The following is a 26,959-nucleotide window of genomic DNA, read 5'->3' as shown; positions in this document are numbered from 1 at the left end:
CTGCACAAGAATAGACATTGTACAACAACACTTGGTCACAATCCGCGTCCTCCACAGCTACCGAATCAGCCGCGTCTCTAGACTTAAACTTGCACATTTTCGCCAAGTGTCCGTAACGCTTGCATGCACGACAACGATACTTGCGAAATTTGCAGTTCGATGCTTCGTGCGCTGAGCCACACCGAAAACAGACCAGCGATTCAGACACTCGGTCCCTTGCTAGTCCTGTACCGGTCGAACGCTGCTGCTGGCGTTTCCCACCGCCTGGCTTATGACGTACGGCGTCGACTGTACCTTGCGTCCCGGTCGGTTGAAATTCCCGACTTTCCTTCCGCGCTAGCTCGATGCTTTTCGCAACGTCGCAGGCGTCCGAAAACGTCAACTTGCTTCTCTTCAGCAACTCTGCTTGCGTTGCGCTGTCGCAGAGGCCCACTACAAAGCGGTCTCGAAGAGCCTCATCGAGGAATTCCCCGAATTCGCATGAAGCTGCCAAACGCCTCAACTCCACTGCATATGCTGCTATGGACTCTCCCTGATGCTGGTACCGCCGATTAAACTTGAATCGTTCTGCGATGACCATGGGCTTTGGGGTGAAATGACTTCCCAGCACTTCTACGAGTTCCGCATAAGTCTTGTCCTCTGGCGTTTTAGGCTCTAGCAAAGTCTTCAGCGTCTTGTAAGCCCTCTTGCCTATTGCCGTAATAAACATCGAGACCTTGAGGTCGTCGCTCACCTGGGAGGCCTTCAGGAAGTGCTCGAACGTCGTCGCTCACCTGGGAGGCCTTCAGGAAGTGCTCGAACCTTTCCACGTAGGACCCAAAATCGTCGCCTCCGTCCTCGACGAACTGGTCGAAACTTCCAAGCGTTGCCATCCCTGTGCCTCGCCCAAACGCTCTCCACGAACGCCGGTGCTTACACGCACGCCGCGATGAGTTTCACGCAGTACAGCAGGATCACGAACGCCGCGATGCGTTTTACGTAGTCCAGCGGGATCACGAACGCCGCGATGCGTTTTACGTAGTCCAGCGGGATCCCATCCTCGTCGCCAATTATGTTGTAGCCGCGGCGAGCGAAGCAGAGGCAGAGCGACTAAGCAACATGTTTATTCGGCATGCTGGGCCGTACAGATTAAGAGACCCGCACGAGCGATCTGCGCGCTGACTTCTTAACAAGTCCCCGCTCCCCCTCTCGGCGTTGCCATTCACACACGTCACAGCATCACGTGACACTACATACCAATCGCGCACAATGCGATCACATGATACTTCACATACTTGCGATGTTAATGAAGAGTTTTATCCCAACCTTCAGCTCATCATTGTCTTAACATTGAGCAGAAATTGTTAATGGCGCAACAAGCTTTACATCTAACGTATTTGCATTATACCTGTTCTTGTTTCTAAAGCTAATTTCCAGTTCTCTATAGAATATTATCTCTAGTACCTTTATACGATATGATACACATGTTTTATTGATGATGTCAGTATGTAGTTTCATCTGAAGCATTGTCTAAATTTTTAAAACACAAAAAAACAACAATGTCAAAATTTAACATTATTACACAGCAAATAATGTTATTTCAAATTCGTAACAAATAAATAATGTTATTATAATGTTTTGTGCTACCTCTGCTTGTGCATGCATGCATGCAAATGTGTGCATACTGTGATGAAGCTGGCTTTATGATCAGTGGGGGCAATGTGGACAATGGAAGATAATGGTGAACGGCCAGCATCAGGCCAATCACAGCCCCAGTCCTTGTTCTTTTTTCCATAGGATGTGCAGCCCAGCACGGCGTTAAAAGAGTAACAATGAAACAACACTGCCTATCAACAAGAATATGCTAAGATGTACTTTCGCTTTTATGACTTCAAAACTTGCCATGTTCTGGAACATTTTCACCGATTCTATGCCAAATATAACAAAAGCCTCAAAGTTCAGTGGGATGCCAGGTCAGCAATAAATGCACACTCCCATGCATTCGTGCATTCCGGAAGTGAAGGGTGTAAAGCATAACCAGCATGTACTATCGACATCAAAACTTTGTAATGTGTATACGTGCTTGTGTGCGGGCATGATTCGGCCACCTGAAATGTGCCAAGGTGAGACAGGATAAACATGCTCTACCTGCTGGTAACAATACATGCAATTCAGTCACTAGGCAAAGCTAGAATAAATTCTTTTTCAAGCATCTATGTTCCATAATCTTTTGCCGTCAATAGTACGTCTAAGTGGACCATCCTGAAGGCTGTTAGCACAGGAGGCAAAATAAAACAAATTTTTCGTGTATTTGACACCCTGCCAATCTCTTGCACCAGTAACACACACTGTCAATCGGCAATAAGTATTCAGCAGTACCATTTCAAAAACATTTGTGTTTTTGTTCCGATCAGTCTCCGTCTGCCTTATCGTGCTTCACCCCTCTTTTCACCTCACCATTTCATCCCTTGAGATCGGAGGTGAGCTACATGTACCAGGTCTTCATTCTTTCACTTGCCAAACCACGTTTCTCTTGTACGAAGAGCCAATAAATTAGGTTAAATGCACCATCTTCAAATAGGCTACAAGTGACATGCCTTCCCAGTGTCCCATATTCCAAAAGCCACATGCCTCAAGAGCTGTAAAAAGGTCTGTCGGCAATACATAATATGCCCTTCCAGAGTCCTGGTTGATGCAAAAGACGAACTGTCTGAAACATCCCTTAACTGAAGATAGCAATACCTTACCCAACAGAGAAAAATCAACTATAGATGTCGTCATGCAACCACCTCGTTGCAGCTTGGATGAAAGGCTGATCTGTTGCACTCAAGAGGAGGCTTCAATGCAGTGGAAATTATAAATGCGAAAGCATTACTTCGCTATGTTCACAGATTTCTGTTTGCAGACTGTGTCCGCAGCAGTTGTGAGGAATTGAGGAGTGGTAGAGGTTAATGAGTAGCGTCATCGACAGAGGGTGACACAATGTTTTGTCTGAAAAAATAATTAGGCTTATAAATTAATTAGGTAACTAATTAGAGGTAAAAATGCAAAAGTTAAGGCGAAAATGGTCTCAATACCCAATGGCTTGGCACCAAATTTGAATGTATCAAATACTAAAAGAGTTCAGTCAGTCAATTAGGGTGAAGTCAAGGTGTATCAAATGCTAAACAGTTAATTAAATCATTCAATTAAGGTGACGTCAAGGATGTGACATCACGAAACCTGAAGTCAAGCCAAAAAAGGGCATAGGAAGAGATTGGCAAGCAATATGAAAGTACCTAAGACTAACATGGGTAAGCAAGAAGTGAATTAAGCAACTAGAAGCAATCAACATCAGTGCATCCGTGTTTTTGCATTACTACAATGCAGATACTGCAGTGCTCTAATTTTTTATTTAACGAATAGAGCATACTTATTCTTGGGAATTATCGTAGACTAAAATTAGGCATTCAAGAATACATCATATTTGTTTCGGGACATTACTTTATATTGAAATTTGGTCTAACATAAGAAACTAAACCAAGTGAAAGATTGCACTGCGCAATGACGTAACACCAGGTCGCAGTTTAGTAAGCATTTTGTCGATTGCGCAGACAGCGGCCCGGATAATTACAAGCACGGGAGCCATATCAAAGTGCAACAGCTTGTTCAAAGTACATTTCTAAACATTACGCTTCATGGATATTAAGGGTGTGCCACTCACAGCGCAGTAAAGACATCATACACGTGAACAAATTATTGCTTCATCCATGTTGTCGAGCTCAGCTGATCTTGACATCATTCATGTCATTGACAAAACGCCGTGCATATTGATGAAAATGAAGCGAGAAAAAAAAATTGCGTCAAATTCTAAGGGATGGTAAAACCAAGACAAACAATACCACAGCAACTACAGAAAATAAAACGTTTTTGTCCGCACCTCGCAATTCACCGGAAACGGTAACACGTAACACAAATGAAATAAGTGAAATATCTATTGATAACCATTGCACAAGGACCGCACACACACCACTTGGTATGGAATATTAATAGAAGGGACATCCAAAGAGAATATAAGCCAATATGATTGACCATGACAGCAGTCGCTTCAACTACAGCAGAGAAGGCAGCAATATACTCGAGAGCCATCATTTTGTGCACCGGAAAAACCGTCTATCAAAGGGATTACGAAACCGGCCTTGAAAGCTCAATCACTCGGGCCTTTCCACTTGCAAGACCAATACCGCCTTGTCTCCGTACTAAAAATGGTGACAAGTAAACAAAACACTACTTCTCATTTGGCTGTCATGAGATAAACTGGCAGCGCAAGGAGACGAGCTCAATCACCTCGCCGCTGACAAACCGCGCACATAACTGCCATTCATTCCTAAGGGCGTAGAAACTTACCCCTTGGAAAGCTCCGCCGACGATTGATCTTCAAGAGCCATGATAAAGTTTGTCTGGAATTTTGCTATGCTATGTTAAAAAAAAAGAAAAGATAAAGCTAAAGCAGGCCTGCGAAAACAAGACTCGTGATGCGGCGCATGCAATAGACTCTCCTTAGGGCCCGATCCCCAGTTTCCGAGCTCTACGCAGCCCGCACCTAGCCATCTGACGAACTGGTTGGCTGGCTGCGTAGATAGCCTAGTAGTCGGCTAGTCGGCCGCGCGCCCTCGACGCGCGCGCCCTCTCCTAGGGTGAAACCACCATTCGCGTCGTCTGCTACGGATTTGGGACTTGGGACCATGGAGCACAGGGACTGAACGCGTTCCCTCGAAAGTGAGCTTCATTGCTCATGGAGTGCCACGTATCAACTCTAGGTAACAGTAAGAAAGAACGACAAAATCTCATACTTTTAAAAACTCGAAGTCCATCTTGGGTGCCTATTTTATGCAGTTATTCTTCGGGAATACACGACCAAGCAATGCTAGTGTGGTACTTTTGCATATATCTGCGACATCCAGTATTATACCACACATTTTGAGAAGTCTGTTCACGTAAAATTGGCGTTTTATGGTGTCCTAAATATAATAACTGTGGTTATTAAGGGCGCGGAAGCGCAAAACACCTCAGCTGAGCCGTGAGAGGAGTGAAAAAGGGAAGTGCTCAAGTCAAGCGCTTTGGAATAATTTAGACTACCTGGGGATCTTTAACGTGCGCTGACATCGCACAGCAAACAGACGCATTCTGCATTTCATATTCGAAAACGTTGCCACGTACCGCAGCTTGGTTCAAATCCGGGTACATCGGTTCAGTATAGTCACCGCGCGGCGGGGCGGCTTTAAGCAGCCTTTTCTTAACCTGTGAAAAAAAGTTTTCTGGCATCACAGCCAGAAAATACTAAAACTAAAATACTAAATACTAAAGATGTGCTCCTGCGAGTTTTTTTTTTTTTTTTTTTTTTCAAATATACGCTAATTGCGAATTTTTGTGTTAAAATAGAAACACAAGATTAACCTATTTTGAAGATGACTATTTTAAAGTGAGTTAAACCAAATCTTGCAAGACTATATTAGTTTTCCTTGTCTGTCCCTTTCCAGCATCGGAAACCGCAAAACTCGCACTCAACCGCATTAAGGCCTGTGAGAAATAATGACAGCACCAGAAGTGTGTTTATTACGCGTCAGTAAGGTAATCATAATATTAAATGTGCACGTGTATTTTCTGGACTGCGATGCTAACTTCCTCCCTGGTTAGCTCGTCTGTGTGGTATATTACATGTGCTCCAGCGCAGTATTTTTTGTTTCGCTAACTGCGCAATTCTATGAAAAAAATAAAAACACAAGCTTTGCCTATTGTGACGATTATTTTGGAGTGATCGAAACAGAAAGATGCAACGCGTATATTTGTCTTTCCTTGCTTTTTAAGTTGAAAAAAAAAAATACGTTTGTACGACGCACTGAATCATTGAAAGTAACAGCTGATACCAAAATTGTTCTGCTTACAGATCTCAATGGCATACTGCGATGCAGTTGTTCCAGTTATCTGTAAAGCTGGCTTCTGAAGTGCTATCAGTGACAACAGTCACCGTGAACATTTTTCCCTACTTGTGGCAGCTATTCATCACACCACTTCTACATGGTACTATTGTAGCACAATTGCTGTTGTGAAATGTGTAAATATATATGTCGGCCACTTGCTCGTTCCACCCTCATTGGCCATGCATGCCAAATATTGCTTATGTTTTTTTTTTCTTTAATTGCATTTGAATGGCGATTCCTAGCTGTCACTGACTGATGACATCAAAGAAGACTCACCGACATCACATAGGGCCATTTTTTTTTTAACCTACACCATCTACATTAGTGCAGCAAAAACCATTGGAGGTATTGGAGATGTGCTAAACTGGTGTAGCTGGTGTAGGTTTTTAAAAAAATGACCCTAATATGTTTCACAAGGTGCCATACGCGACAGCGATTCACGTTCGCACACCTACTATAACGCCAAGAACGGCAGCGGGTGCGTGCGGCTCGGTTGCATTCCTGTGTTGTCGTCATGTGACGTCACGCAAAGCAGTGCTTTCCGGGTCCCGCGCAGGAGTTTCAATTTTAACTGAATTTTTCTTGCTTATTTGGTTTGGGCTTATGGGGCTTAAAGTCTCAAAGCGACTCAGGCTACGAGAGACGCCGTTGTGGAGGGCTCCGGAATTTTCGACCCTTGAGGTTCTTTAGCGTGCATACTGAAAAGTTTGCGCGTGGGCACAAAGACAAGAGAGGAAAAACAAAGACGAGCGCTAACTCACAACTGAAGTTTATTCAAGACGTAAGCCCAAATAAATAGGAAAGAACAACAAAAACCAAACAATGCTTTACAAGGTGAAATTATGCGTGTTACACAAGATATGCAGATCTTGGTTATATCTTGGCTAAATCACTAAGATATGTTGTATGACACGCATTTTTTTCTTCTTGTCAGCATTGTTTGGTTTTTGTTGTTCCTTTCTATTTATTTGGGCTTACGTCGAACTTCAGTTGTGAGTTAGCGCTCGTCTTTGTTTTTCCTCTCTTGTATTTGTGTCCACGCGCAAACTTTTCAGTATGCATGTCAACCAACTAGCCCAACTTACGATACGATACGATAAGCTTTATTTTCCATCAAAGATGGAGGGAGACGAGGCTAAAAGCTGCGGCCGCAGCTTGACTGGTCCTCGCCCCCCCCCCCCCCCCCCTACATATAAGAGCGACAGAGCGACAGGTGGCACTTGACAGCAAGGCATACAATACCAATGGAAAATACTGGTTACACAAAAGATATTGGCGTGGACACTGACAAGGACGACAGCAATGTGCAGTGGCAAACAAAAATTCTAGGCCCATAGTGGAGTCTAATAAATCGAAAAATTAGGTAACCTTGAAAAAGGAGATAATATATGCAACTCTCTTGTATTTGAAATCAGTTTAGCCACATGCACACACAGCATTCCAAAACAAAGAGAAAAAAAAAGGAGTATACTTATGCATCAGGAATGATATCACCACAAGATAACACCACAAGAAAGTCATATCATTTCCAAAAGTTATACAATACAAATACCGAAAGAAAATGTTCTTAAGCTTCTTAACATTCAGCTGTAAAATGTCGATATTATTAGACAAACAGGAATTTAAAAGCGATGGGATACAATATTTTAGTGTTTGCGCACCGTAATTCGTTCTACTGAAATCAACTTTCCAGATTTCGGGTTTCCGCGTAAAATGTCCAGACGAAACTTTGGGAGTTAAGTTTCCTAAATTTGTTAGGATATTACTATTCTGCTTTCTTCCTTTGATTAATGCGAGACATAGATTGTATTTGTACATGTCTTTCACTTGCAAAAGTCTCAGCTTTTGAAACAATGGTTGCACATTAGCGTCGTACACAGAATGTGTAATGATTCTAGCTACCTTTCTCTGAAGCCTACTGAGCTTCTGCATATTAGTCACTGCAGTAGTACCCCACACGAGATTGCAATAATTAATGTAAGATAAAAAGAGAGAGTTATATAAAAACATCATAACATTCTTAGGTAAGAAAAACTTGTTTCTATACAGAATACCAATTACTGACGCAAGCCTATTACATATGTGATCTATGTGTCGGTCCCAAGACATAGTATCTGTAAAAATGACTCCTAATGTTCTAAATTCACGCACGATTTCTATTTCCGAGCTATTTAACTCAAGTTTTAACTCCGACGGTACCAGTCTTGTTTTCGCACAGAAAACGATTGTTTTTGTCTTATTGTTGTTGATTATTAAACCGTTCTGTTTTGCCCAATCACCTACATTAAGTAACGCCGAGTTTGCAATGTTAAACAGTTCTGTGCAGTTTTCTGAGACACAAAAAATGCTAGTGTCGTCAGCATAGATGACGAACTTAGCCTGCGCTTCCACACTGACAATGTCGTTTAAGTATACATTAAATAGAAATGGTCCTAAAATACTTCCCTGTGGGACCCCCGACTGTATAGAAAGTAGACTTGAGGAATGGCCATCGAGCTCAACATATTGCACGCGATGTGAAAGGTATGATTTGATTAGCTCTAACGGTAACCCACGAACACCGTACTTCTTTAGTTTTTCAAGAAGCAAGTTGCGAATCAGATAGTCAAATGCCTTGGTGAAATCTAGGTATATCCCTAGTACATACTGTTTGTTGCCTATGTTTGTTAGAATGTATTCTTTTTGATCTAGCAACGCAAGTTGTGTGGATCGAAATTTCCGAAACCCATACTGCGCATCAATTATGCTGTTTGTTTTTTCAAAAACGGATTCAAGGTGCATCAACACAACTTTCTCTAACCCTTTAGAAAATACAGGAAGGATAGAAATTGGGCGGTAATTATTAAGAATGTTATGATCACCTTTTTTATATATAGCCCTGACCTTTGCTATTTGCATGTCATTGGGAAATACTCCAGAGCTTATACACAAGTTAAATATGTGTGTTAGGACAGGTGATATAATATCAAGAACATATTTTACAGGCTTAATTTGCCCATTGTGGACATCACAGCTGGCTGAGCTTTTAGTTGTGTGAACATTAAATACACTTCATTGTTCGTCACAGGACAGAAGAATATACTTCAGGAGTTTTCCTTAACGAGGTGTTCTACATGATTAGGCAATACAGGTAGAGGTAAGTTTACGAAGTGCTCATTGAACGCATCCGCCAAAGCAGGACCAGAAAGCAACTTGTTATTGATCTTAAGTTCACTAATCGGACAGGGAACTTGTGAACGGCCAAGAACCTGATTGAGCTTTCGCCAGGTAGACTTGGAATCATGCTTTACTGAACTAAAGGAATTTGCAAGGTAATCACTTTTAGCCTTTCTGATTTCCTTATTAAGGCTATTTCTATACTTCTTAAATTCTTTCAAATGAGTAATGTCTCGGGACTGAATGAACCTATGGAACATGTCATTCTTAACTCTAATTTTAGCCATTAGGTAATCATTTATCCAAGGTTTCCTTATTTTTGTAGACACACTGATGGTGCGGAAAGGAAAATGTCTGTAAAGCTCGACGAACTTCTCAGTGAATAAGCAGTATGAGACATTAGGATCTGTTGATTCTTGAACATTTGACCAGTCCACTCTTGATATTTCATCACGGAATCGGTTTAACTGCGATGGTAAAATCTGCTGATAGGTAACTTTGCGATTTATTCTCTTCTCCTTTTCTAAAAGTTTCACACAAACAAAAAATAGGCAGGTGGTCACTGAGATCACAAGCAAGAACACCCGATTTGACTTGATGATCTGCGAAATTGGTTAAGAATAGGTCAATAATTGTTGACGAACAAGATGTAATACGAGTTGGAAGGAATATGGTGTTAGCTATGTTTTGTGATTCAAGCAACAGCTTAAATTCTTTGACACGACTAGTTATTGTTTGAAGCATGTTTAAGTTGAAGTCGCCGCCACAAATAAGGTTTAAATTAGAGTCATTAACGTACGAGGAAAGAGATTCAAGAAAATTAAAGAAAACTGTGAAATTCCCTTCGGGGGGTCTGTATACCGTAACAAGAACCAACTTGCCGCTACGCAAATATAATGACTCAAAATCTCTTGTTGATTTAAGGTGGGAGTATATCATATTTTACACCCTTCTTTATCAGCATGGCAACGCCGCCTCCTCTGCCATAGCTACGATTAAGATTGCATTTCTGGTATTCCGGAAAAAAAGATTGCATCACCATCGTCACGATACCATGTTTCGGTCAACATAAGTACACTGAACTGGGTCTTGATTTGATTTAACAGAACTTCCAATAGAGTGGTTTTATTTCGAGCAGCTTGCATGTTCGCGTGAAATACTTTAAATGACGACTGAAAGGCGCTGCCAACAAAATTATCAAAATCATTTAAAGGTACATATTGTGTGTCCATGACAAGATTTGAGAAAGAAAAATATATGAAAGAACATCAAAAAGAACTAATGAGGGTTGCTGCTTGCAACATTTTCCAGTTCATTTAAGGCTTGAATGCGCCATGCACGTTCGCCGTTCCTTCGCCGAAGGAAAATCTTAGCATTCCTGTGCCAGACATACTGAAAGTCATGATCTTTGGCCCATTTCTTTGCTGCAAAAAGGAATTCTCGTGAGTGATTGGTCAAATTCTCCTGAATGAACTCTTGGGATGAATAATTACTTATGAGCCTGCCTCTTTTCCAACCATTCTTCTCGTGTCTCCTGCCTGGCAAAATGAATTATAATGCCAGGAATCCTGCCGGGCTTGGACGGAAGGCGGTGAATAGCGACAACGGCATGTTTGGTTAACTCTGGAATATCCATCGTTTCAGCGAGAGCACTGACCTCATCAAGCAGATTTTCGTTTTCAGTATGCGGGATTCCATGAAACTCTAGATTGTATTTACGGTTCCTCCATTCAAGATCATTTAATTGATCCCTCAGAGTTTGCACTTCTACTGCGTGATTCTGTTCAAGCTTTTGTACCTTAGCTTTAATTTCCTTGATCTCTGTGTCATGACGTGCAGTGTCAGCAAGAATTTTGTCGTATTTGTCAGACATGAGCTCTACAGCTTGCTCAATGTTTAGAACGGTATCCTTCAGGCTCAGAAGCACTCCAAGTTTCTCGTGTATATCTGCAAGGACGAGACTAATCTGAGGGACTTCATCTGCTGATTTCTCTAGCGTAGCTGCCTCTGAAACGCTGTTTCTTTTTTTTTTTTTTTTTGGTCCGCCTCGTGTTCGCCCTACTCTGCATGTCTGGCAGCGCCATGCCTTTCTCGTCGTTTCCCTCATGGAATTGAACTGGGATTCGTTGACTCCAGAGCATTTCCCTAAGCGATATATATAATTGCAGTCACTGAATGTCAAGTAGGGATCTTCTTTGTCCAGTTCTGTCGTATATAACAAGCATCTCAGTTCATCAGTCATGTTCACAACCCTATTTTCTGGCAGCAGCAGGACACACACAATAAATAAAAAAATAAAAACTTCCCGCTTTTCTTTAACGCGCACTGACATCACAGAGCACATAGGTGCCTTGCTTTTCGCTTCCAACAAAAACGGCCGCCGAGGTCGGAATTCGATCCCGCATCCTTAGGCACAGAAGTCGAGCACTCTAACCACTGCGCCACTCCGGTGAGGTCGTTTTTGCTGATTTAAAATTATTGCTTGGGTACTGTAAAAAATGTAATCGCGTACTACCAAGCCTTCAGGAATATAACTGATTCATTAACTCAGTACGATAAAAAAATCGCCGGAGTTGACTTTTAAGCACAAAAGTCCTCTGTTCATGTTTTTTCATATATGCATCTTCGTTTGCCCGTATACCCCAAGATATCTACATTCCGCCAGTCTTGGTATCGATCACTCCCTATTGAAAACTTTTGACCAATGCTTGTGAATCTTCCTGGCTATCGGCTAATATAACAATGTCGTCCGCGTACATTAATCCTGGAAGCAAATTCTTTGTACGTCCGTTCCGCCTAGCTCACTAGTTCTGACCTGCCGCTTCGTGCAAGGTCAGAGCTAGTGAGAACATTCTTTTAAAGAGTCTTTTAGTCGGTGCCGCCTCCGCAAGGGCGCGCGCTATGTTTGCTCTCACTTGTACAGTAACTCTAGCTCTCACTAGTGCTCCTTAGGGAGCATATAGGGAGCATATGCAGCATGGAGGAAGGGTTCCTTCCCAGTAAACACCAACCCATCTATGAGACGGCTATAAACTGTCTTGCCAAGACAAGCAAGATGCCCGATAGATGTCTCAGTAGACCTCTGAGATGGCTACTAAACGTATATAATATGTCTCGACAAGATATGCAAGACATTGCCAGATGTCTTGATATTTCTTGTAGTGATCTTGTAGCTCAGCTAATGCACCCACTTTTTTAGGCTACAAGACGTCTTGCAAGATATCTCCTAGAAATCTGGAAGACAAATAACTTACTAAACGTAAGTCAGTCTAGCAGATAGCTATAAGGCATCTTGCCCAACATAAACAAGTCACCTTATAGACATCTGAAGTGGCACCCAAGACAGCTGATAGACATTTAAAAGATGCTTTGACAAGATATGAAAGATGTTTTTATATGTCTTGGTACTTCTTGTAGCTGCCTTCTAGCTCAGCTAATGCACCCACTTTTTTAAGCTGCAAGACGTCTTGCAAGTCAGCATCTAGAGATCATTAAAATAGATTCTGAATGTCTAAAATGAGCTCTAGAATCTCCTGCAATGCTCTAAATTATTTATTCCCTGCTATTTCTCGCAAAACTGTCTGAAATGCTTATGTATTTGCAGAGGTTTTCAACACCACTGCCAGACAAAAAATATAGTCTCATCAGATGCTACTACAACTAAAGCTGCATTGCCGTAACACACCCATAGTGCTCTTTCACACATTCAGTTATGATGCAAGCTAAACTGATGTACAATTGTAAATCATTAATTCTCATGCACTACAACTGTTGTCTAGTAATGAGAACTGTATGTTTTTATTACAAAGCGTGCCACATTTCACTGTTAATGGCCATCAGGTGCTCTTTAGAAAGTTTGGTAGTAACTGCACCCAATGCTAGAAAATGAGATGAGTAAACTACAGAACTCTTTAATTTCCTCAACATTATACATTGCAAATAGGCAACTTAAACAATCTCATGCATGTTAAAAGCAAGGAAAGCCACAAGCAACAGTATGCAAATGAAAAAATGTGGTTCTTTGAAGCCTAATATTGTACCAAGGAAGAAAACACCAGAAAGAGCCAACTCATGAACACATGACATGTAAAGAATGATGCACATTGTCATTCATTCTCACAGACATTAAAACTGCAAACAGTAAGTGAGAACTGTACACATTCTTTGTTACAAAACATGCCACACTGTACGGTGGACAGCCATGGTTGGGTGCTCTTTGGGAGATTCGGCAATAACTACAAAAGGTGCTAGGAAACAAAATGTGTAAATCATATATTTGATTTTTTTTCAACAATGCACTACGAAGTTACAAGCACAGAAACTAGACACTACAAGTGGTATGAAAATGACAAAATAATATTGCAGTTCTCTCCAAGCTTAAAATGATCTGTTTACAAAAAATGACATCCATACTCCAAACAACAGGAAATGACTAGAAATAAACAGGGATAGGTATGCAAAAGTGTACAAAACTGGTTGAGTGGTTGAACGAACTATCTGCATAATGTTTGTACAAAATAAAACAAAGCAACAAATTCGAATGAAAAAGCTTCAGTATACAGAAAAAGGCGCTTTCACAAAGGACCATCATCACGTGTTGCATTTCATACTATATGTGCATGCATGTCACCAACTGAATGCTGGTCATACATACATCTTGTAGAAACTGCACAAACACTTGAGCAATAGGCACGACATCAAATCCATTAAAAAATCTACACTGCAAAAAAAGAAGCCAAGACTGCTTCACTGCTGCTGTTCCTGTTAGCATGACTAGAATGCACTGAAAAAAAATGCAATGGCTACATGCCTGTCATAGTTACATTCTACTATCATAACTAAAAAGTACTAAGGAAAAGGTAGCAGGTAAGGGTCATACATCACTCTACAAGAAACACTAGAAGGCACCATAAGGAAAAAAAAAAAAGGAAGGAGCAAAAGGTTTGCATCCCTGTCATTGTACATACCAGCCACTATATTCCATATCAAAAGCTGTTTGCAGCACTACAAAAGATAAGGGCAGCATGAACCAGCCATGATGGCACCAACTGCCCTTACCTTTTGTAGTGCAGCAAACAGCTTGCGAGGAGTACAGAAGGCACAGCAAAAAAAAAAGAGAGAATAAAATTCAGTGTTGCACACCGTGCTGCTCTTCACATTCTGCTGGTATAAAAAGAAGGAAGTTAACTGCTGAGATAGTTGGTTTTTCAGAAATAAAAAAGGTATTTAGCATAACACAGACACACACAAGAAAGAAGACACCACGTGTACTTACTACAACTGTTTATTTAGGGGAAAGCAGTCGATGCATAGCTTTCACTACTGACGTGCACATGTACAAGGCAACAGGAAAACAGCACCAATCTTATCAAAGCAGGTATGAGAAATATCTGTTCAGCCTCAAAGAAAAGCTGGAGTGTCACTGACACAGCTCAAACCTGTTTAATGTATAGATGGTATCCTCTGCTCCCTGAAAGCTTGCTCAGCTAAGCCATCACATAAGCTACGAAAGCAAACAGGTCGGCTGTCAGAAGAGACATGGCCAGCATTTCGTAAAGTGCACCACCGTCTATAAAATTCTACTGTCATGTAGAAAAATCTTATTTTGCACAAGCAGGATTCTGCGTCAATGGCCAACTTAGGGAACATGCAAAAGACATTAACAATGAAGGTGAGCGACTTCTCTTGCACCGTAGGGTTTGCACCAATTGTGAAAACTGTGGGTAACGGCTCATGAAACACTAGAAGCCCTTCATATAAAAAAGCAGGTTACAGCTGTGTCAGCAGCAAATTGGTTTTTCTTATGAGACTGAAGAAAAATTTCTCACGCATAGTTTGACAAAATGGTGCTGTTTCCATGTTGCCTTGTACCCGTGCGCATCACCTGAGTAGGCTATGTATATCGGCTGCTTTCCGCTGAACAGTTGTAAGTGCTGATGGTGTCCTCTGTCTTGTGTGCGACTGTGTTACGCTAAATAGCCTGTTATTATGCATGGAGAAAAGGCATCGAAAAAAAAACAAGGTCTGAATACCACTGCCAACATTCTGGCATGAAAGCATCGTAAAGTGAGGGAGCTGGCATGGGTTGTGCATCTGTTATTCTGTACAACCCTAGAGGGCAGAGAAAATTGAAAAAAAAAAAAAAAAAAAAAGAAAGAAAACTTCCGGGGCTATCAGATCCACTGCAGTCAGTTACAAATTAAGAATGAAGGGGCGAATATCCCTCAAAGGAGGCTTTTCTGCCAATCAGATCGTTCTCAACACTGGTACCACTCCAGCCCTTGTCCACAGCTAACTAGGCTGGGCAGCTTTTTCTTTATCGGTACTGAACACCAGCTGCACTGCCTCTTTTTGTCACCTACTGCCATGAAAGGGGGAATTCCTTTGTGGCTCAATTGATTGGGAGGCTCCTCTCTGTCAATTGTTGGAGGCCTACCTTTGCAAAATTACAAAGCTTCAAACTTGAGTCGTAAATGAGCACAGAAGGTGCCTTGATCCCAGCTGCTTGCTATTGTGGCACTGTTCATGGTGGCTGTGCAGCGCCTTTAGATGTGGACTTGGTCTTTGTCACAAGGCAAACACCAACCACTCTTTTGTGACGTCGGCAAAGCTAAGTTTCATTGGTGTTGAAGGCTTTCCATGTCACACCTGCCAGGATTAAAATCAAAGCACGATTTAGATATATGAGCTCCCAAACAGAAGGAAAAAGTCCCACTGTTGGCAACCCTAAGTTTTTGGCACAGTCAAACCATACCTGTGTATTCAGTCAGTAGCCCGCAACTGCCCAGTGAGATGTCAATCCTGTGGCCCTCATTGCTAAGTTGTGTTTGCAGCACAGACAGGAAAAGGATAGTTGCTAGGCAGCCGTGGAGGTGGTGGCAACCTGCAAGGTGTTCCAATGCTTTAAAGATTTCTTGTGAAGTTTAATAAAGCAAATCACTGACTACAAAACACTGGCACAAATTCCACTATAGGATAAGAATGTAACCTCAAAATATGTCACATAAGGTTGAGAGTACTGAGTACACAATAGAAATATGTTTAACCGCGACACGCACTAGCAGCACAAAATAGTGCTGAGTATAATATATGTATATTAATAACTCCTTGATGACCTGAAAGGCTAAAACACTTCCTTGTCTTCACCAACAGACACACCTGAAGAGAACCGCCATTTTCCTGATTTATACATTCCTTTCTTTTTATTGAGAGTCACTTTCTATGCTGGGTAAGGTTTCTGCCTCTTAGTTTGCCAAGTGTTTCATTCGACATACGTAGAGAAGAAATAAATCTATGTATCATGTATCTATGAATGGATGCATTACCTATGCATCACCAGTTTTTCCTAGAACAATTAAATGAAAGCAATATTTTAAACAGTGAGCATGCACCCAGAGCAAAAAAAAAAAGAATGCATAGCTCACTTGCTTGAGCTGTTGGGCAAGTGTTTTGTTTACATGAAAATTCGCGCAGACACAAAATAACAAGAGCACCAAACACAGACACAACAGCACAATGTGAAAAAGAGCATTAAATTCTAAATTCTAAAGTTAATTCTAAGTTAATTAATTCTAAAGTTAAAGCTCAGCTACTTTGGTCATCTGATGAGAAGAGAGGAGTCGCTGGAGAAAGATTTGATGCTGGAAAAGGTTGAGGGTCGCCGGAGAAGGGGTAGGCAGCGAACACGATGGTTAGATGGCATCCTCGAGGCACTGCAGAGGAAGTTATGTGATGTTAGGAAGATAGTGAGAGACCGGAAAGCATGGCGTGACATGGTCCATAGGGTCACGAAGAGTCAGACACGACTGAATGACTGAACTGAACTGAAATTAAATGAAGGTATTTCACCTTTGATGCCAAACACCTTCACTTCGGGAGGAGTCCATATGCTATCAAAAGGTTTGCGTGGAGTCACAGCTTTGTTGTTGAGGACAGCCAGAAGGCATACACTGAACCCATTTATAACATGGCTACATTCTATACGCCTTAAAAGTAAGTTATGATTCAGTACTCTCTTTTCTTTTCCCAGTTCTGGATAGGAAGAGTCTATTGGCCCTGAAGCAAGAAAACAAATGAAATTGATATGTTTTTGTGTATTATAATAGGCTTTTCGTTATATGAGGTCCGTCCGAAAGATTTGCTTTAGATTTCTTTCTGTACCAATTCAACTGAAGCTTAATTTCTTAAAACATTTCCGCCAATAAAAATAAAAAAACACAATAAACCTGAGGACCAAAGCAAATAGAGCACCAGCACATCACACAGCATGCAGTTCAGGAACTTAAAAAGAACTAAATTGTGCTTCCTGACTATATGAAAATGTAAAATCACTTAATCACGGCAATGTAATGGCTGACTGTAAACATTTTATGAACTATTAAAATTAAATCACTGCAGAATGTTTGTACGCCGTTCCTATCTCGCTATGTGTTTAAACTTGTGCCTGTGAACAGGCCGAGAGTATTTTGCTAGCAGTTGGGAGAGTCGCTGTGGCCAGAATGCACCTTACCCTCCCCTCTAAGGCGGCTTACTGAGATCGTTCTCTTTCTTTTTCGCAACCGCGGCATAACTTAGCGCGTATAGAGCTCTGCAGGCTGACAAACAATGCACGGCTTCCACTCGACGGTGCGTATTTTCTGTATCTTGCTGCAGAGTGAAGGCCACACTAAGCATGCAGACTTTCGTGCTCAGTTGTGTTTCCTGGGAAAGTGTTAGAACCAGCGGCAATCAACGAAAGACGTCGGATCGCCAAGCTCATTTTGAAGAATTACATCGCGAGGTTCCGCCGCCAATGGCAGTTCACGAAACGCGGCGAGTGGAATTACAAGCGAAAAGCCTTCCTGCATGCACAAAACTGTAGATGCGCCATAAAACACCGCCTTTCGTACTGACTAAACGGTCCGCGCGCGCTATCTTGCTCGCCCATACAGCCTGCGCCGGCGGATGCAAACAACGGTCCTTGCAGCATTTTTATCGGAAAAAGAAAGCACTCAGTCACTTTACTGCTCCATTAAGTGACTCATTAAGAAGAAACAATTTCTTACTCACCCAGCGAAGCTTGCCTTGCAGCCAGAAGTAGCAGCCGCTGTGCGGGATACATTTTCAACGCAGTCACACACCAACGGCCTAACGAACGTGCAGACACGACTAGACATGACGAAAATTTGAAATGGCCAGCCGCCGAGCAGCGCATTGATACAATAACTTTAAAAACAATAGAAATCTGAAATATATTTCATAAAACAAGATATACAAGTAAAATGTAACTGTTGCTTATGACGTATTTGTTTCAAAACGGTAAATACAACCTGCGTCTTGCGTAATTATTTTGGCGCACTATTTTCTATCTCGCTGTAAAGAGGAGGGGTGCGAAAAGGCCACGGCGCGCGAAGTTTGGGAATGGCGGATCGTGCATAGCTGGCGTTCCGTATTAACATCGGCGCAGCAAATCTTTCCTCTGTGCGAACTACTGGCTTTTATCACACACGGATACATCGCTAGCTTACTTTGTCGTTGTGAACACTCGGAGTTTGGAGTCTTCCGGCGGACTGGACTGCGCCCAGCGAGGTCGAACACAGTACGCGTGTGGCTATCGGCTGCAGAAATGAAGGTGTCAGCGGCTTTTGTAGTACATTATGTTCAGATACCCATCGCCTAAACAGCATTTCTTGGTGCCATATTGGTCCTGCATGCTGGAAACAGCCCAAATTGCATGCTTAATTCAAAAGCGCAGGCACTTTGGATACAGTATTTTGCAAGCTGAAAAATTGCTAGAACAAACCTTCGACAATTTATACTTAGAGTATGCAGAACAGTGTCGTCCAGTTAAATTGTGTACATATTGCACTATAGGCGCATATGTGACCCTGAAACGTCTTGTTAGGAAGTATGGTAGACTTCTGAAGCAGAACTCTAGAAGACATCTGGCGTAAGCCGGCTAATAACTGTCTTGCGTAGCTGAAGACATAAAAATTCTTCACTAGACAGATTCCAGACATCTTGCCGATGATGTCTTCTAGACTAGCACCAAGCGACGTCTTGTAGATGTCTTTGATAGCTCAAGATATATGTGACCAATATAGACATATCAAGACGGCTACAAGATATTCTGTGCTCAGTGGGCTTCCTTCCTTCCTCCATGATATGCAGAAACACTAGCTCTCACTCCGCGTTTCGCCTGCGTCAGTTACGTGCGGCGTCGTGTTTCCCGTCGATACATGTCGGAGTTTCGCAAGCCTGCGTGCACTCGTGCACGCATCACTTCCGAAATTGCTGGACGATGTTCGCATTTCGTAGAGATCCAAAGGGAAGGCCCTGTGCGCTATAAAGATGAAACGAGACAAGTGGCAGCCGACGAAGAGTTCACGCCTACGCAGTGTGAATACAATATTGTTTCGTTTCCTTGCTTTTTCCCTATATTTACGTGCACAGCCATAGCCTCATTTATACTCTGTGCCTGTTAACGCGCCGCGCGAACAATGGAGCGGCGCCGTCGAGTAAAGTTGCGCGGCGCTGGCGCTCCCCTCGCTGAGGGCGCCACTGACGTAGGGGTCGAGGCGCACGAGTACGAACGTCGGCGCGGGGCGGGAGCGCTGTTATTCGCTAGCGGGATAACTGTTCCTAGGCATGTGTCGTGCATATTCAGCATATTTACTTGTAAGGCCGACATCCACTAAGCATAACAAGTGATCATGATACTTGTTAGGCAATAACACCAACGATATATGGCATTTTATGTCAGGCGCAAGTTTCAAGTAATTGCGCATGGCTCGAAAAACTGCATGACTGCTCCGCTAGCACCAATGGTAATAGAAAAATTACAATGCTAATCTATGCTGCCATAAAACAAAGTTTATGAAGAAAGGCACCAGCATTTGCTGATCACGAATATCCATTACAAAGTTCAGCGGCGGTGTCGGCTTTTGTTTGCAAAAGGGTCACAGAAGGCGCACCGGTCTAGCCCGGGTGCAAAACACTTCGCACACAAAAGCAAGCTTCAAGAGCAACAAGTCATAGGCGCATTGCCTAGTGTGCCGTCGAAAGGATACAACCTTCGAGAGTACGCGCCCGACGGCCCGTCGTCGCAGGATCGTTTGCTCGGCGCAGCGCCGGATTAGCACTGACGAGGGCACGGTTCAAAAAAAAAAAAAAAATTAAGAGGGCCCTATAACTCCTCTCCACCCCCCTCCTTTCCACTCCCGCCACCCTGCCCCCGGTTGTCATGTTGGAGACTTGACGCGTTTTTCTGCAGAGAACAGAGACCATATTTACTCGAAGAATCTGCGGACTGCTTATGAACATCTCCTGAGTATATACTTTCCTCCAGTGCGCACGGACAGACTGGCATACAGAACGGGATGTTCTAGCAGATGACAGGATGCACAACATCCTCCCTCAAAATTAGAATCTGCATTCATGAAAAATAACTGTCTCCGGCGGTTATTTTTTTGGTTAAATCGAAAGCGCAGGACAACTGACTACCTGTGAGCACAAAGGAAATAGAGATGGGTCTTGTTCATAAGCTGTTCGCAAATTCTTACCATAAATACGCTAAAAGCTATCTAGTAGTTGTGTCCATTCATCCAGCAAGTCAAATGACGCTCACCTAAAACTGTATTTTTACAAATTTTAGTCTTTGGTACTTTCAAATTGCATGTCAATCTCTTCCTATGCCCTTTTTCGGCTCTACTTCCGGTTTCGTGACGTCAAATTCTTGACGTCACATTTATTCACTTTGTGTTTACTCATTTTGGTCTTCAGTACTTTCAAATTGTGCGCAAATCACTTCCTATGCCCTTTTTCGGTTCTACTTCCGTTTGCGTGACGTCGCAACCTTGACGTCACCCTAATTGACTGTCTTAACTACTTCAGCGTTTGGTACTTTCAAATTGCGTGCCAATCCTTTCCTATGCCCTTTTTTTTTTTTTGATCGAATTCAGGTTGCGTGACGTCACATCCTTGGCGTCACCTTAATTGACTGATTTAATTAACTATTTTAGTATTTGATACATTCAAATGTGGCGCCAAGCCGTTGGCTAATGAGACCATTTTCGCCTTTACTTTTACATTTTCTGCCTCTAATTAATTACCTAATTAACTTATAGGCCTAACGATTTTTCGGACACAACATTACGTCACCCTCTATCGATTGACACCACTAACATCTACCACTTCTCAATTACCCGCAACTGCTGCGGACACGATTGTGCGGACACGGTTTGCGGACAGAAATCTGTGAACATAGCGAAATAATGCTCTCGCATTAAAATTGCGACATTGTTTGACATGCTCGCTCGAAATAGAGCAAATGTTTATTACTCCAAGAGCTGTCATAATGCCTGAAGGTAAATCTTTTCGAAAAGATAGCGCCTCTAGAAAATGCCATCGTTACTGAATGGCACAAAATGAAAGTTTTAACACGCTCAAATGATAAGTAATATATAAATCTTTATATTTATGCAGATTGTCCATATTTACAAAGACAGTATATTTCCTTTATGCACATAACTTCCACCTTCAGAAGGAAGAACTTTTGCATGTATCACACACCTTTGCTGCTTTCAATTTACAAAATAAATTTAAATTTTGCAAGGTAACGTATGTAGCTCGTGCCACCGAGAAGCCGCTGCCGCCGTAAACGGCGGTCAGAAAAAATGAGATGGATGCTTAACCCCACTTTAAGTGTATTATGCTGCAGGTAGCGTTAATGGCTCCTGCCTACTCCCCATGCGATTCCTCGTTCGTGTGCATGTACTTTCCTTTAAAATAGGGTGACCACTTAAGCCATGCTATCGCATCTGCAAGACGAAGCTTAAAGGCCCACTGTCCACCCTCCGGTCGAAAATATTTTCTCTCCCGGTGACTGTGAGACTCCGCCCTCAGAACGCAAGGCCGTAAAATATTTTTGAAAAGAGTAATTATCAACGCTGTTACGTAGCCACCGCAGTCACCCGATTCAGTCGTGTTTCTCCTCCCATTCCCTCGCATAGGTTTTTCACTCTCCTGCCTGGTCGTCTAGCCTCAGCAAGACAAATTTCGCTTCCTCCTCCGCGTTTGCCGGGAGGTGGGGCGTGGTAGTAGAGAGTGCGAGATGAGAGAGCTTTGATTTGTATTTTTGCTGCTTTGCGGCGCGCGTATCGCTGTAGCATTTTGCAAAGACAATCACCGGTACCTGATCGAAACACTGGGCTCCTTTACTTAAAAGGTCCTTCCCTGGACAGTGGCCCTTTAAGCGCCTTCTTATTATTTTTTTTTTTTTTGAAGAAGCAGTACCTGCCTGCACAAAACAAGCACCTATAAGTTTCAATATTTCACAGTAATTCAACGTTTAAATGGCGCGTGTATTCGTATAACATGTCTGCTTTTTTTTTTTTTTTTTTTTTTTTCATTGCGCTCTTGAGCAAGTGAAGGAAGGTTTTGAAGTTTCTATAAGTGTTTGTGAGCCTTTTGCTGGTAGTGTTTCGTGATGAGATCTTCAACATTAGCCCTCTTGAGATTATCGCATTTCCACTCTCAGCAGCGGCAAATTGCTAATACGTATGTCAACTGTAGCAGTCATAATATCTAATAATTTATTGCTTTTTCACAGCTTTCAGGGCTTACGCTCAAATGAATCAAACACACAACTTCCCTCAACAACAGTAAAGCCAGAAGTCAGTTGGTCAATTTAAAAGACGATTTTTTTTTTTACTTTAACTGGCGAAATATGAGTTGCTGAGATTAAGCGTACGATGAGACGAACAGCTTTTGAAGCATTCGGCATCGTAATCCATAAGCTGTAACTTTAAACACGGGATATCATGAAGAGGATGTCTTGACTATTTTTCGGACCAAACTTCAAAATTGGCCATTCATTTCCTGCTCTCAAGGGCCCCTGAAAATGGAGAGCCCGGTATATTTGAACCCTTTGAACTCTGGATGATCCGGCCCTGGCTCGGCGTAATATACGTTAAGCGGTATGTCGAAAAATGACCAACCTCAGGCGCGTCAAGAAAGCAAACGACCAATTCGCAATGCTTGCCGCACTAAATGCAACGACCTTACCGCAGCGGTGTTGCCCACAAGAGCGGTCGAGAACGACGCTCTGGCCGTTGGCTACCGAAGCAGCGGACGGTGCTTCGAAATTGGCCAGCGCTATAGTTAACGGTCTGTTCGTGGAACAGCCTTACTGTCAACTCAACTGTCTCAGAGTAAAAGAAAGATGCAATTTCGGCGATGCCTTAGCAGTGGAGCTAGAGTACGAAATGCTGCAGCAGAAATTTGCTTATCACAGTTATCCCCAAAATCTCATTTCAGATCAGCGGTCCTTAGCAAGAGTTTTTTTTTTTTTTTTTTTTTTTTAACATTCATTCACCTAATCGAGTATTGATTACGGGATCAGCAGATTTTAGCACGCTTTCTTTTTATGACGGTGGCTCGCAAACAATTAGCCCTACCGGCAACTGCGGCAGGCGGTTCAGCTTTTGTCGTGTGCGGAAAGATCGTCGACACAGCATCCAATTTCAACCATCGCCTAGTACTCATGAGGCAAAACTCCTGTATAAGAACCATCCTGTGTTGGTAGCAGTCCCGCGGGAAATGTTCCGAGCAAGCATGCGTTGTCAGATGGAGATGGGGCACCGGATCACAGGATTCAATTTGTCGCGAAAGCTCTTTTCCCCGGGAAAAAGGTGGTGTTGTTTTTCGTAGAATAACTCGTGCAGACAACAACACAACACTAGCTGCCGTCCATCGCTGCAAAGGTATATGAGCTGAAACTACAAGACGGTGATTCCACGATCTATGTTGTTTGCAAGCAAGCTTTTGGCAGTGTTTGCGTTGTGCCAGGCTGTTTCTATAGCGCCGCCGTCGCCCAGACCCGTGCCAGTAGTACCTGATAAGATATCGCACATGCGACGCCGCACCGTACAAGCCGCGCCTGTAGTAGGGCCGCTGCATTGCCTATGTCGTCTTCTCGGCATCCTTGCATGACTGTGACGTCATCAAGCACAGTGTTGGCCGCAAAAATTTTCCTGCCTGGCAGCGCAGTCGTGGGTAGGGTGGCTATCGTATGTCCCGGAGCGCTGTAAATTACTTTACGGGAAAACTAAATCGTCGTCAACTCTGCTTTTTGGAACACGTAATCTTGACGTTGAGAAGAACGTCTGGTGCAAATTTCGTTGATATTTGTGAGCATCGAAAAATCGCCTGAGTTGCCCTTTAAAAGCAGAGGTCCAGTCGGGGTTAGAAATAATTCTGATTTGTGGGAAGGTTACCACTTGAAGCCCACGGCAAAACTACAAACGAAGCAATACAGGGAGATATGTGCTAAGCTTGTTTCGAGGCACGATAAGCTCAGAACAAAATATTGTTACTTAGCTGTATTCGCTGTTCGTGATGAGGATGAAGAAGTGCAACAGACTCGGAGAAGACGACGACGCTGAGTGTTGTGAAATCGGTGCCCTCATCAACGTTAGTTGTGCGCCCTTACAAAAATGAGTTTTGAAACTCTATTGTTGGACTATTGACCGCCTTTTGAATTTATTGAATTTCGATAGACATTCAACCCCAGCTGAGTGCAATCTTTACAGGGCCCACAGAATTTTCATTGTGTTCTACCCAATAGACTTTTTGTGCTATTTTTTCTATGTGCTTTTTGTTGTCAGTTTTCAACGTTCACGAACAATTAGCGTGTACTGTTCAAGCTGACCCATGTTTTTAAGTAGTTTTAGGCACAAATGATAAGAACATGATGTGACAATTTCGTTATGAATTTTTGGTCTCACTTGTAATCAACTATTGGCCACATTCTGCAAAGGGAAATATAAGAGCAGCATGCAGTTGCGTGCTCGTTCATGTTATATAAAAGTACATATTAACGGTGCACACTTAGCTCAAGCTTCGCAACACAGTGAAAATATGCCCTAAAAACTTCATGATGGCAAAGCCTCCACTAATAATGCAAATACATCGTTGAATGTCAGTCAGAATCCGTAATGAATCAGCTTCTGTATGTCGCAGAAGGTAACTTTAGTGGTAGGACATATTTTATATTTATCATAAAACAAGTTCAGTGAGTCATCATACTAACAAACAGGATCCTAGATTGAACCTACCATGTAGGGCAGGACAAAGCTTTTTTAAACCAGTTGCAAAGTTCACTATATATATGCTTCAGGGTCTGACATTCTGCCCAAGCCTAGGTATTTTTGCCCGTAGCTTTTGCCGCAAAATGAGGTGCAGTCTGTATTGGAATCCTGTATGTCTTTGGAGAATTTTACTGTTATTTTTTTCTTTTCCTTCCTTTCTTAAAGTGGACACCATGCTAAAATGAAGTCACTTTAAACATTGAGGGGTTCTAATAATGACGGATTGATCCCACGCATACTATAGAGTTAACACGCATAGCAAAAACATTCGCGTATGAAATAAAAAGAAAAAAAAAACAGGATTGCACGCGTCTTCTATCCGCGACTCGTCTTTTCAAAGAAGCATTCGGCCACTGCCTTGCTACTGTCCACACCCATCTTTCCCCCGTGCCGCGAACGGCGCCAGCATGTCCGGAGGGTCGAGAGTTACTTCCTGTCGGCTGGGGGGAAAAAGGGGGAGGGGGGGAGGGGTTGCTCCCTCTGGGTCTCTGCTCTCTGCCTTCTCCGTGGTTTGTCTTCACGGAGATGACCTTGGCTGCAGCATAGCTCGCGCAGCGGGGGCGGCGGCTCCCCCTTTTCACCGAAGCTGTTCTTCCGCGCCCTGTTTTCTTTGCACGCGGACGCGGGTACGCTGAGTGCGGCGATGTGCCAGTTCAGTTGGCGTTTTCCCGCCACCGTGGTCGCATCTTGCACTGTGAGCGAAGCACCGTATGTAGGTTTTTCGCTGGTGATTATCACGAAGATCGTTTTGTTCAAATTTGAGCGCGAACGTACGCATTTAAGTCTTCGGAGGAATCCGCTCTTGGGTGGCAGCTTCTGCGCAAGGAGGACGTGTTTAAGAAGTTCAACAGTCGCAGGCGTTTTGGATTCTGGGCGAAAAGCCGGCACGGGCGGAGGGAGCGTCTGCACTTTGGTGAGAGTTTTACTTTTTCCTATTCGTGTTTGTGCCAGTCTTGTACAGTGTGTGCTACAAGGGGAAGCGAGCATGTAAATATTTCTAGCAGGCAAGCCAGCCTCGTCGGAAAAAAAGGAGGGAGAGAGAGAGAACCAGGCTTGTCTCTAACGCGGACGCTGGGGCCGATGGAACGCCAGTTGGGATGGCGACATTTTCTTTCTTTTACAAGGTGACCGTTTTTGACGGATTGTTCGGCACAGTGCTGTACTCTTTCGATACGCTACTCGCGCTGAGACGGACACATTATCGAGATCATAATATGCCTCTGTCACACATTGTGGATTATTGAATCTGTGCAGCTCCACCATTTTTGCAGTGTTTGTTTTTGTTTCCACTCATTTTGGTGCCTATAGTTGGTAATTCTGCTTCAAGTTTTCTGGGTAGTAATGCTTGTGACTTGCACTTTGCTATTTATATTCACAATAGGATCTTTGACGGCAGCATATATTGTTTATCAGGGAGAAATGAACGATGTGGCAGTGCTGCCGAGCTGTGGAAGCGGCGGTCGATGCCGTCTAAGCAGTGAAAGACAGTGACAACTCATTTTAGACAAGAAATTTCTTGAGCTATGACGTGGAGCAGCGCACAAATGCCTTTCCTCTATTTTTAAGTTAGTATATACCGCAACTTAATTATGATTTATATTGTTTATTTCAGCATCACATGCGAGGAGTTCCCGGACGTATCAGCGTTTTACGCAAAGAATAGCCTGGCGTCATACCTTGCATATGAATTGAAATAAAGCAAATAAACAGCCCAGCTCATGTTATGGGTTCACCAAA

The 26,959-nt window shown here is 42.8% G+C and overlaps 1 protein-coding gene and 2 long non-coding RNA genes across 5 annotated transcripts in view; 1 reads left to right on the top strand and 2 right to left on the bottom strand.

Annotated features, from left to right (window-relative positions):
- Nucleotides 1-4,590, bottom strand: part of LOC146204103 ((Lyso)-N-acylphosphatidylethanolamine lipase-like) — an 86,446-nt gene extending 81,856 nt beyond the window's left edge. For all 3 annotated transcript variants that reach the window (XM_084589098.1, XM_084589096.1, XM_084589097.1), the window contains exon 1: nucleotides 4,366-4,590. In XM_084589098.1, coding sequence (XP_084445224.1) covers nucleotides 4,366-4,406 — 41 coding nt within the window. In that variant the 5' untranslated portion in view covers nucleotides 4,407-4,590. The remainder of the gene's footprint in view (nucleotides 1-4,365) is intronic.
- A 9,420-nt stretch (nucleotides 4,591-14,010) lies between these two features.
- Nucleotides 14,011-18,230, bottom strand: LOC146204102 (uncharacterized). The gene is made up of 3 exons (XR_014703951.1): nucleotides 18,144-18,230; nucleotides 15,850-15,978; nucleotides 14,011-15,743 (listed from the first exon to the last, which is right to left on the bottom strand). It is a non-coding gene; the product is annotated as an uncharacterized LOC146204102 (long non-coding RNA).
- A 7,768-nt stretch (nucleotides 18,231-25,998) lies between these two features.
- LOC146204101 (uncharacterized) lies at nucleotides 25,999-26,959 on the top strand. Its single transcript, XR_014702674.1, has 2 exons — nucleotides 25,999-26,346; nucleotides 26,835-26,959. It is a non-coding gene; the product is annotated as an uncharacterized LOC146204101 (long non-coding RNA).

Source organism: Amblyomma maculatum, chromosome 1 (genome assembly GCF_055883805.1).
Source record: "Amblyomma maculatum isolate TAMU_Amacu chromosome 1, ASM5588380v1, whole genome shotgun sequence".
Taxonomy (NCBI): Eukaryota; Metazoa; Arthropoda; class Arachnida; order Ixodida; family Ixodidae; genus Amblyomma; species Amblyomma maculatum.
The sequence above is the reverse complement of the archived record's forward strand: the minus strand, read 5'-3'. Positions and strand labels throughout refer to the sequence as shown.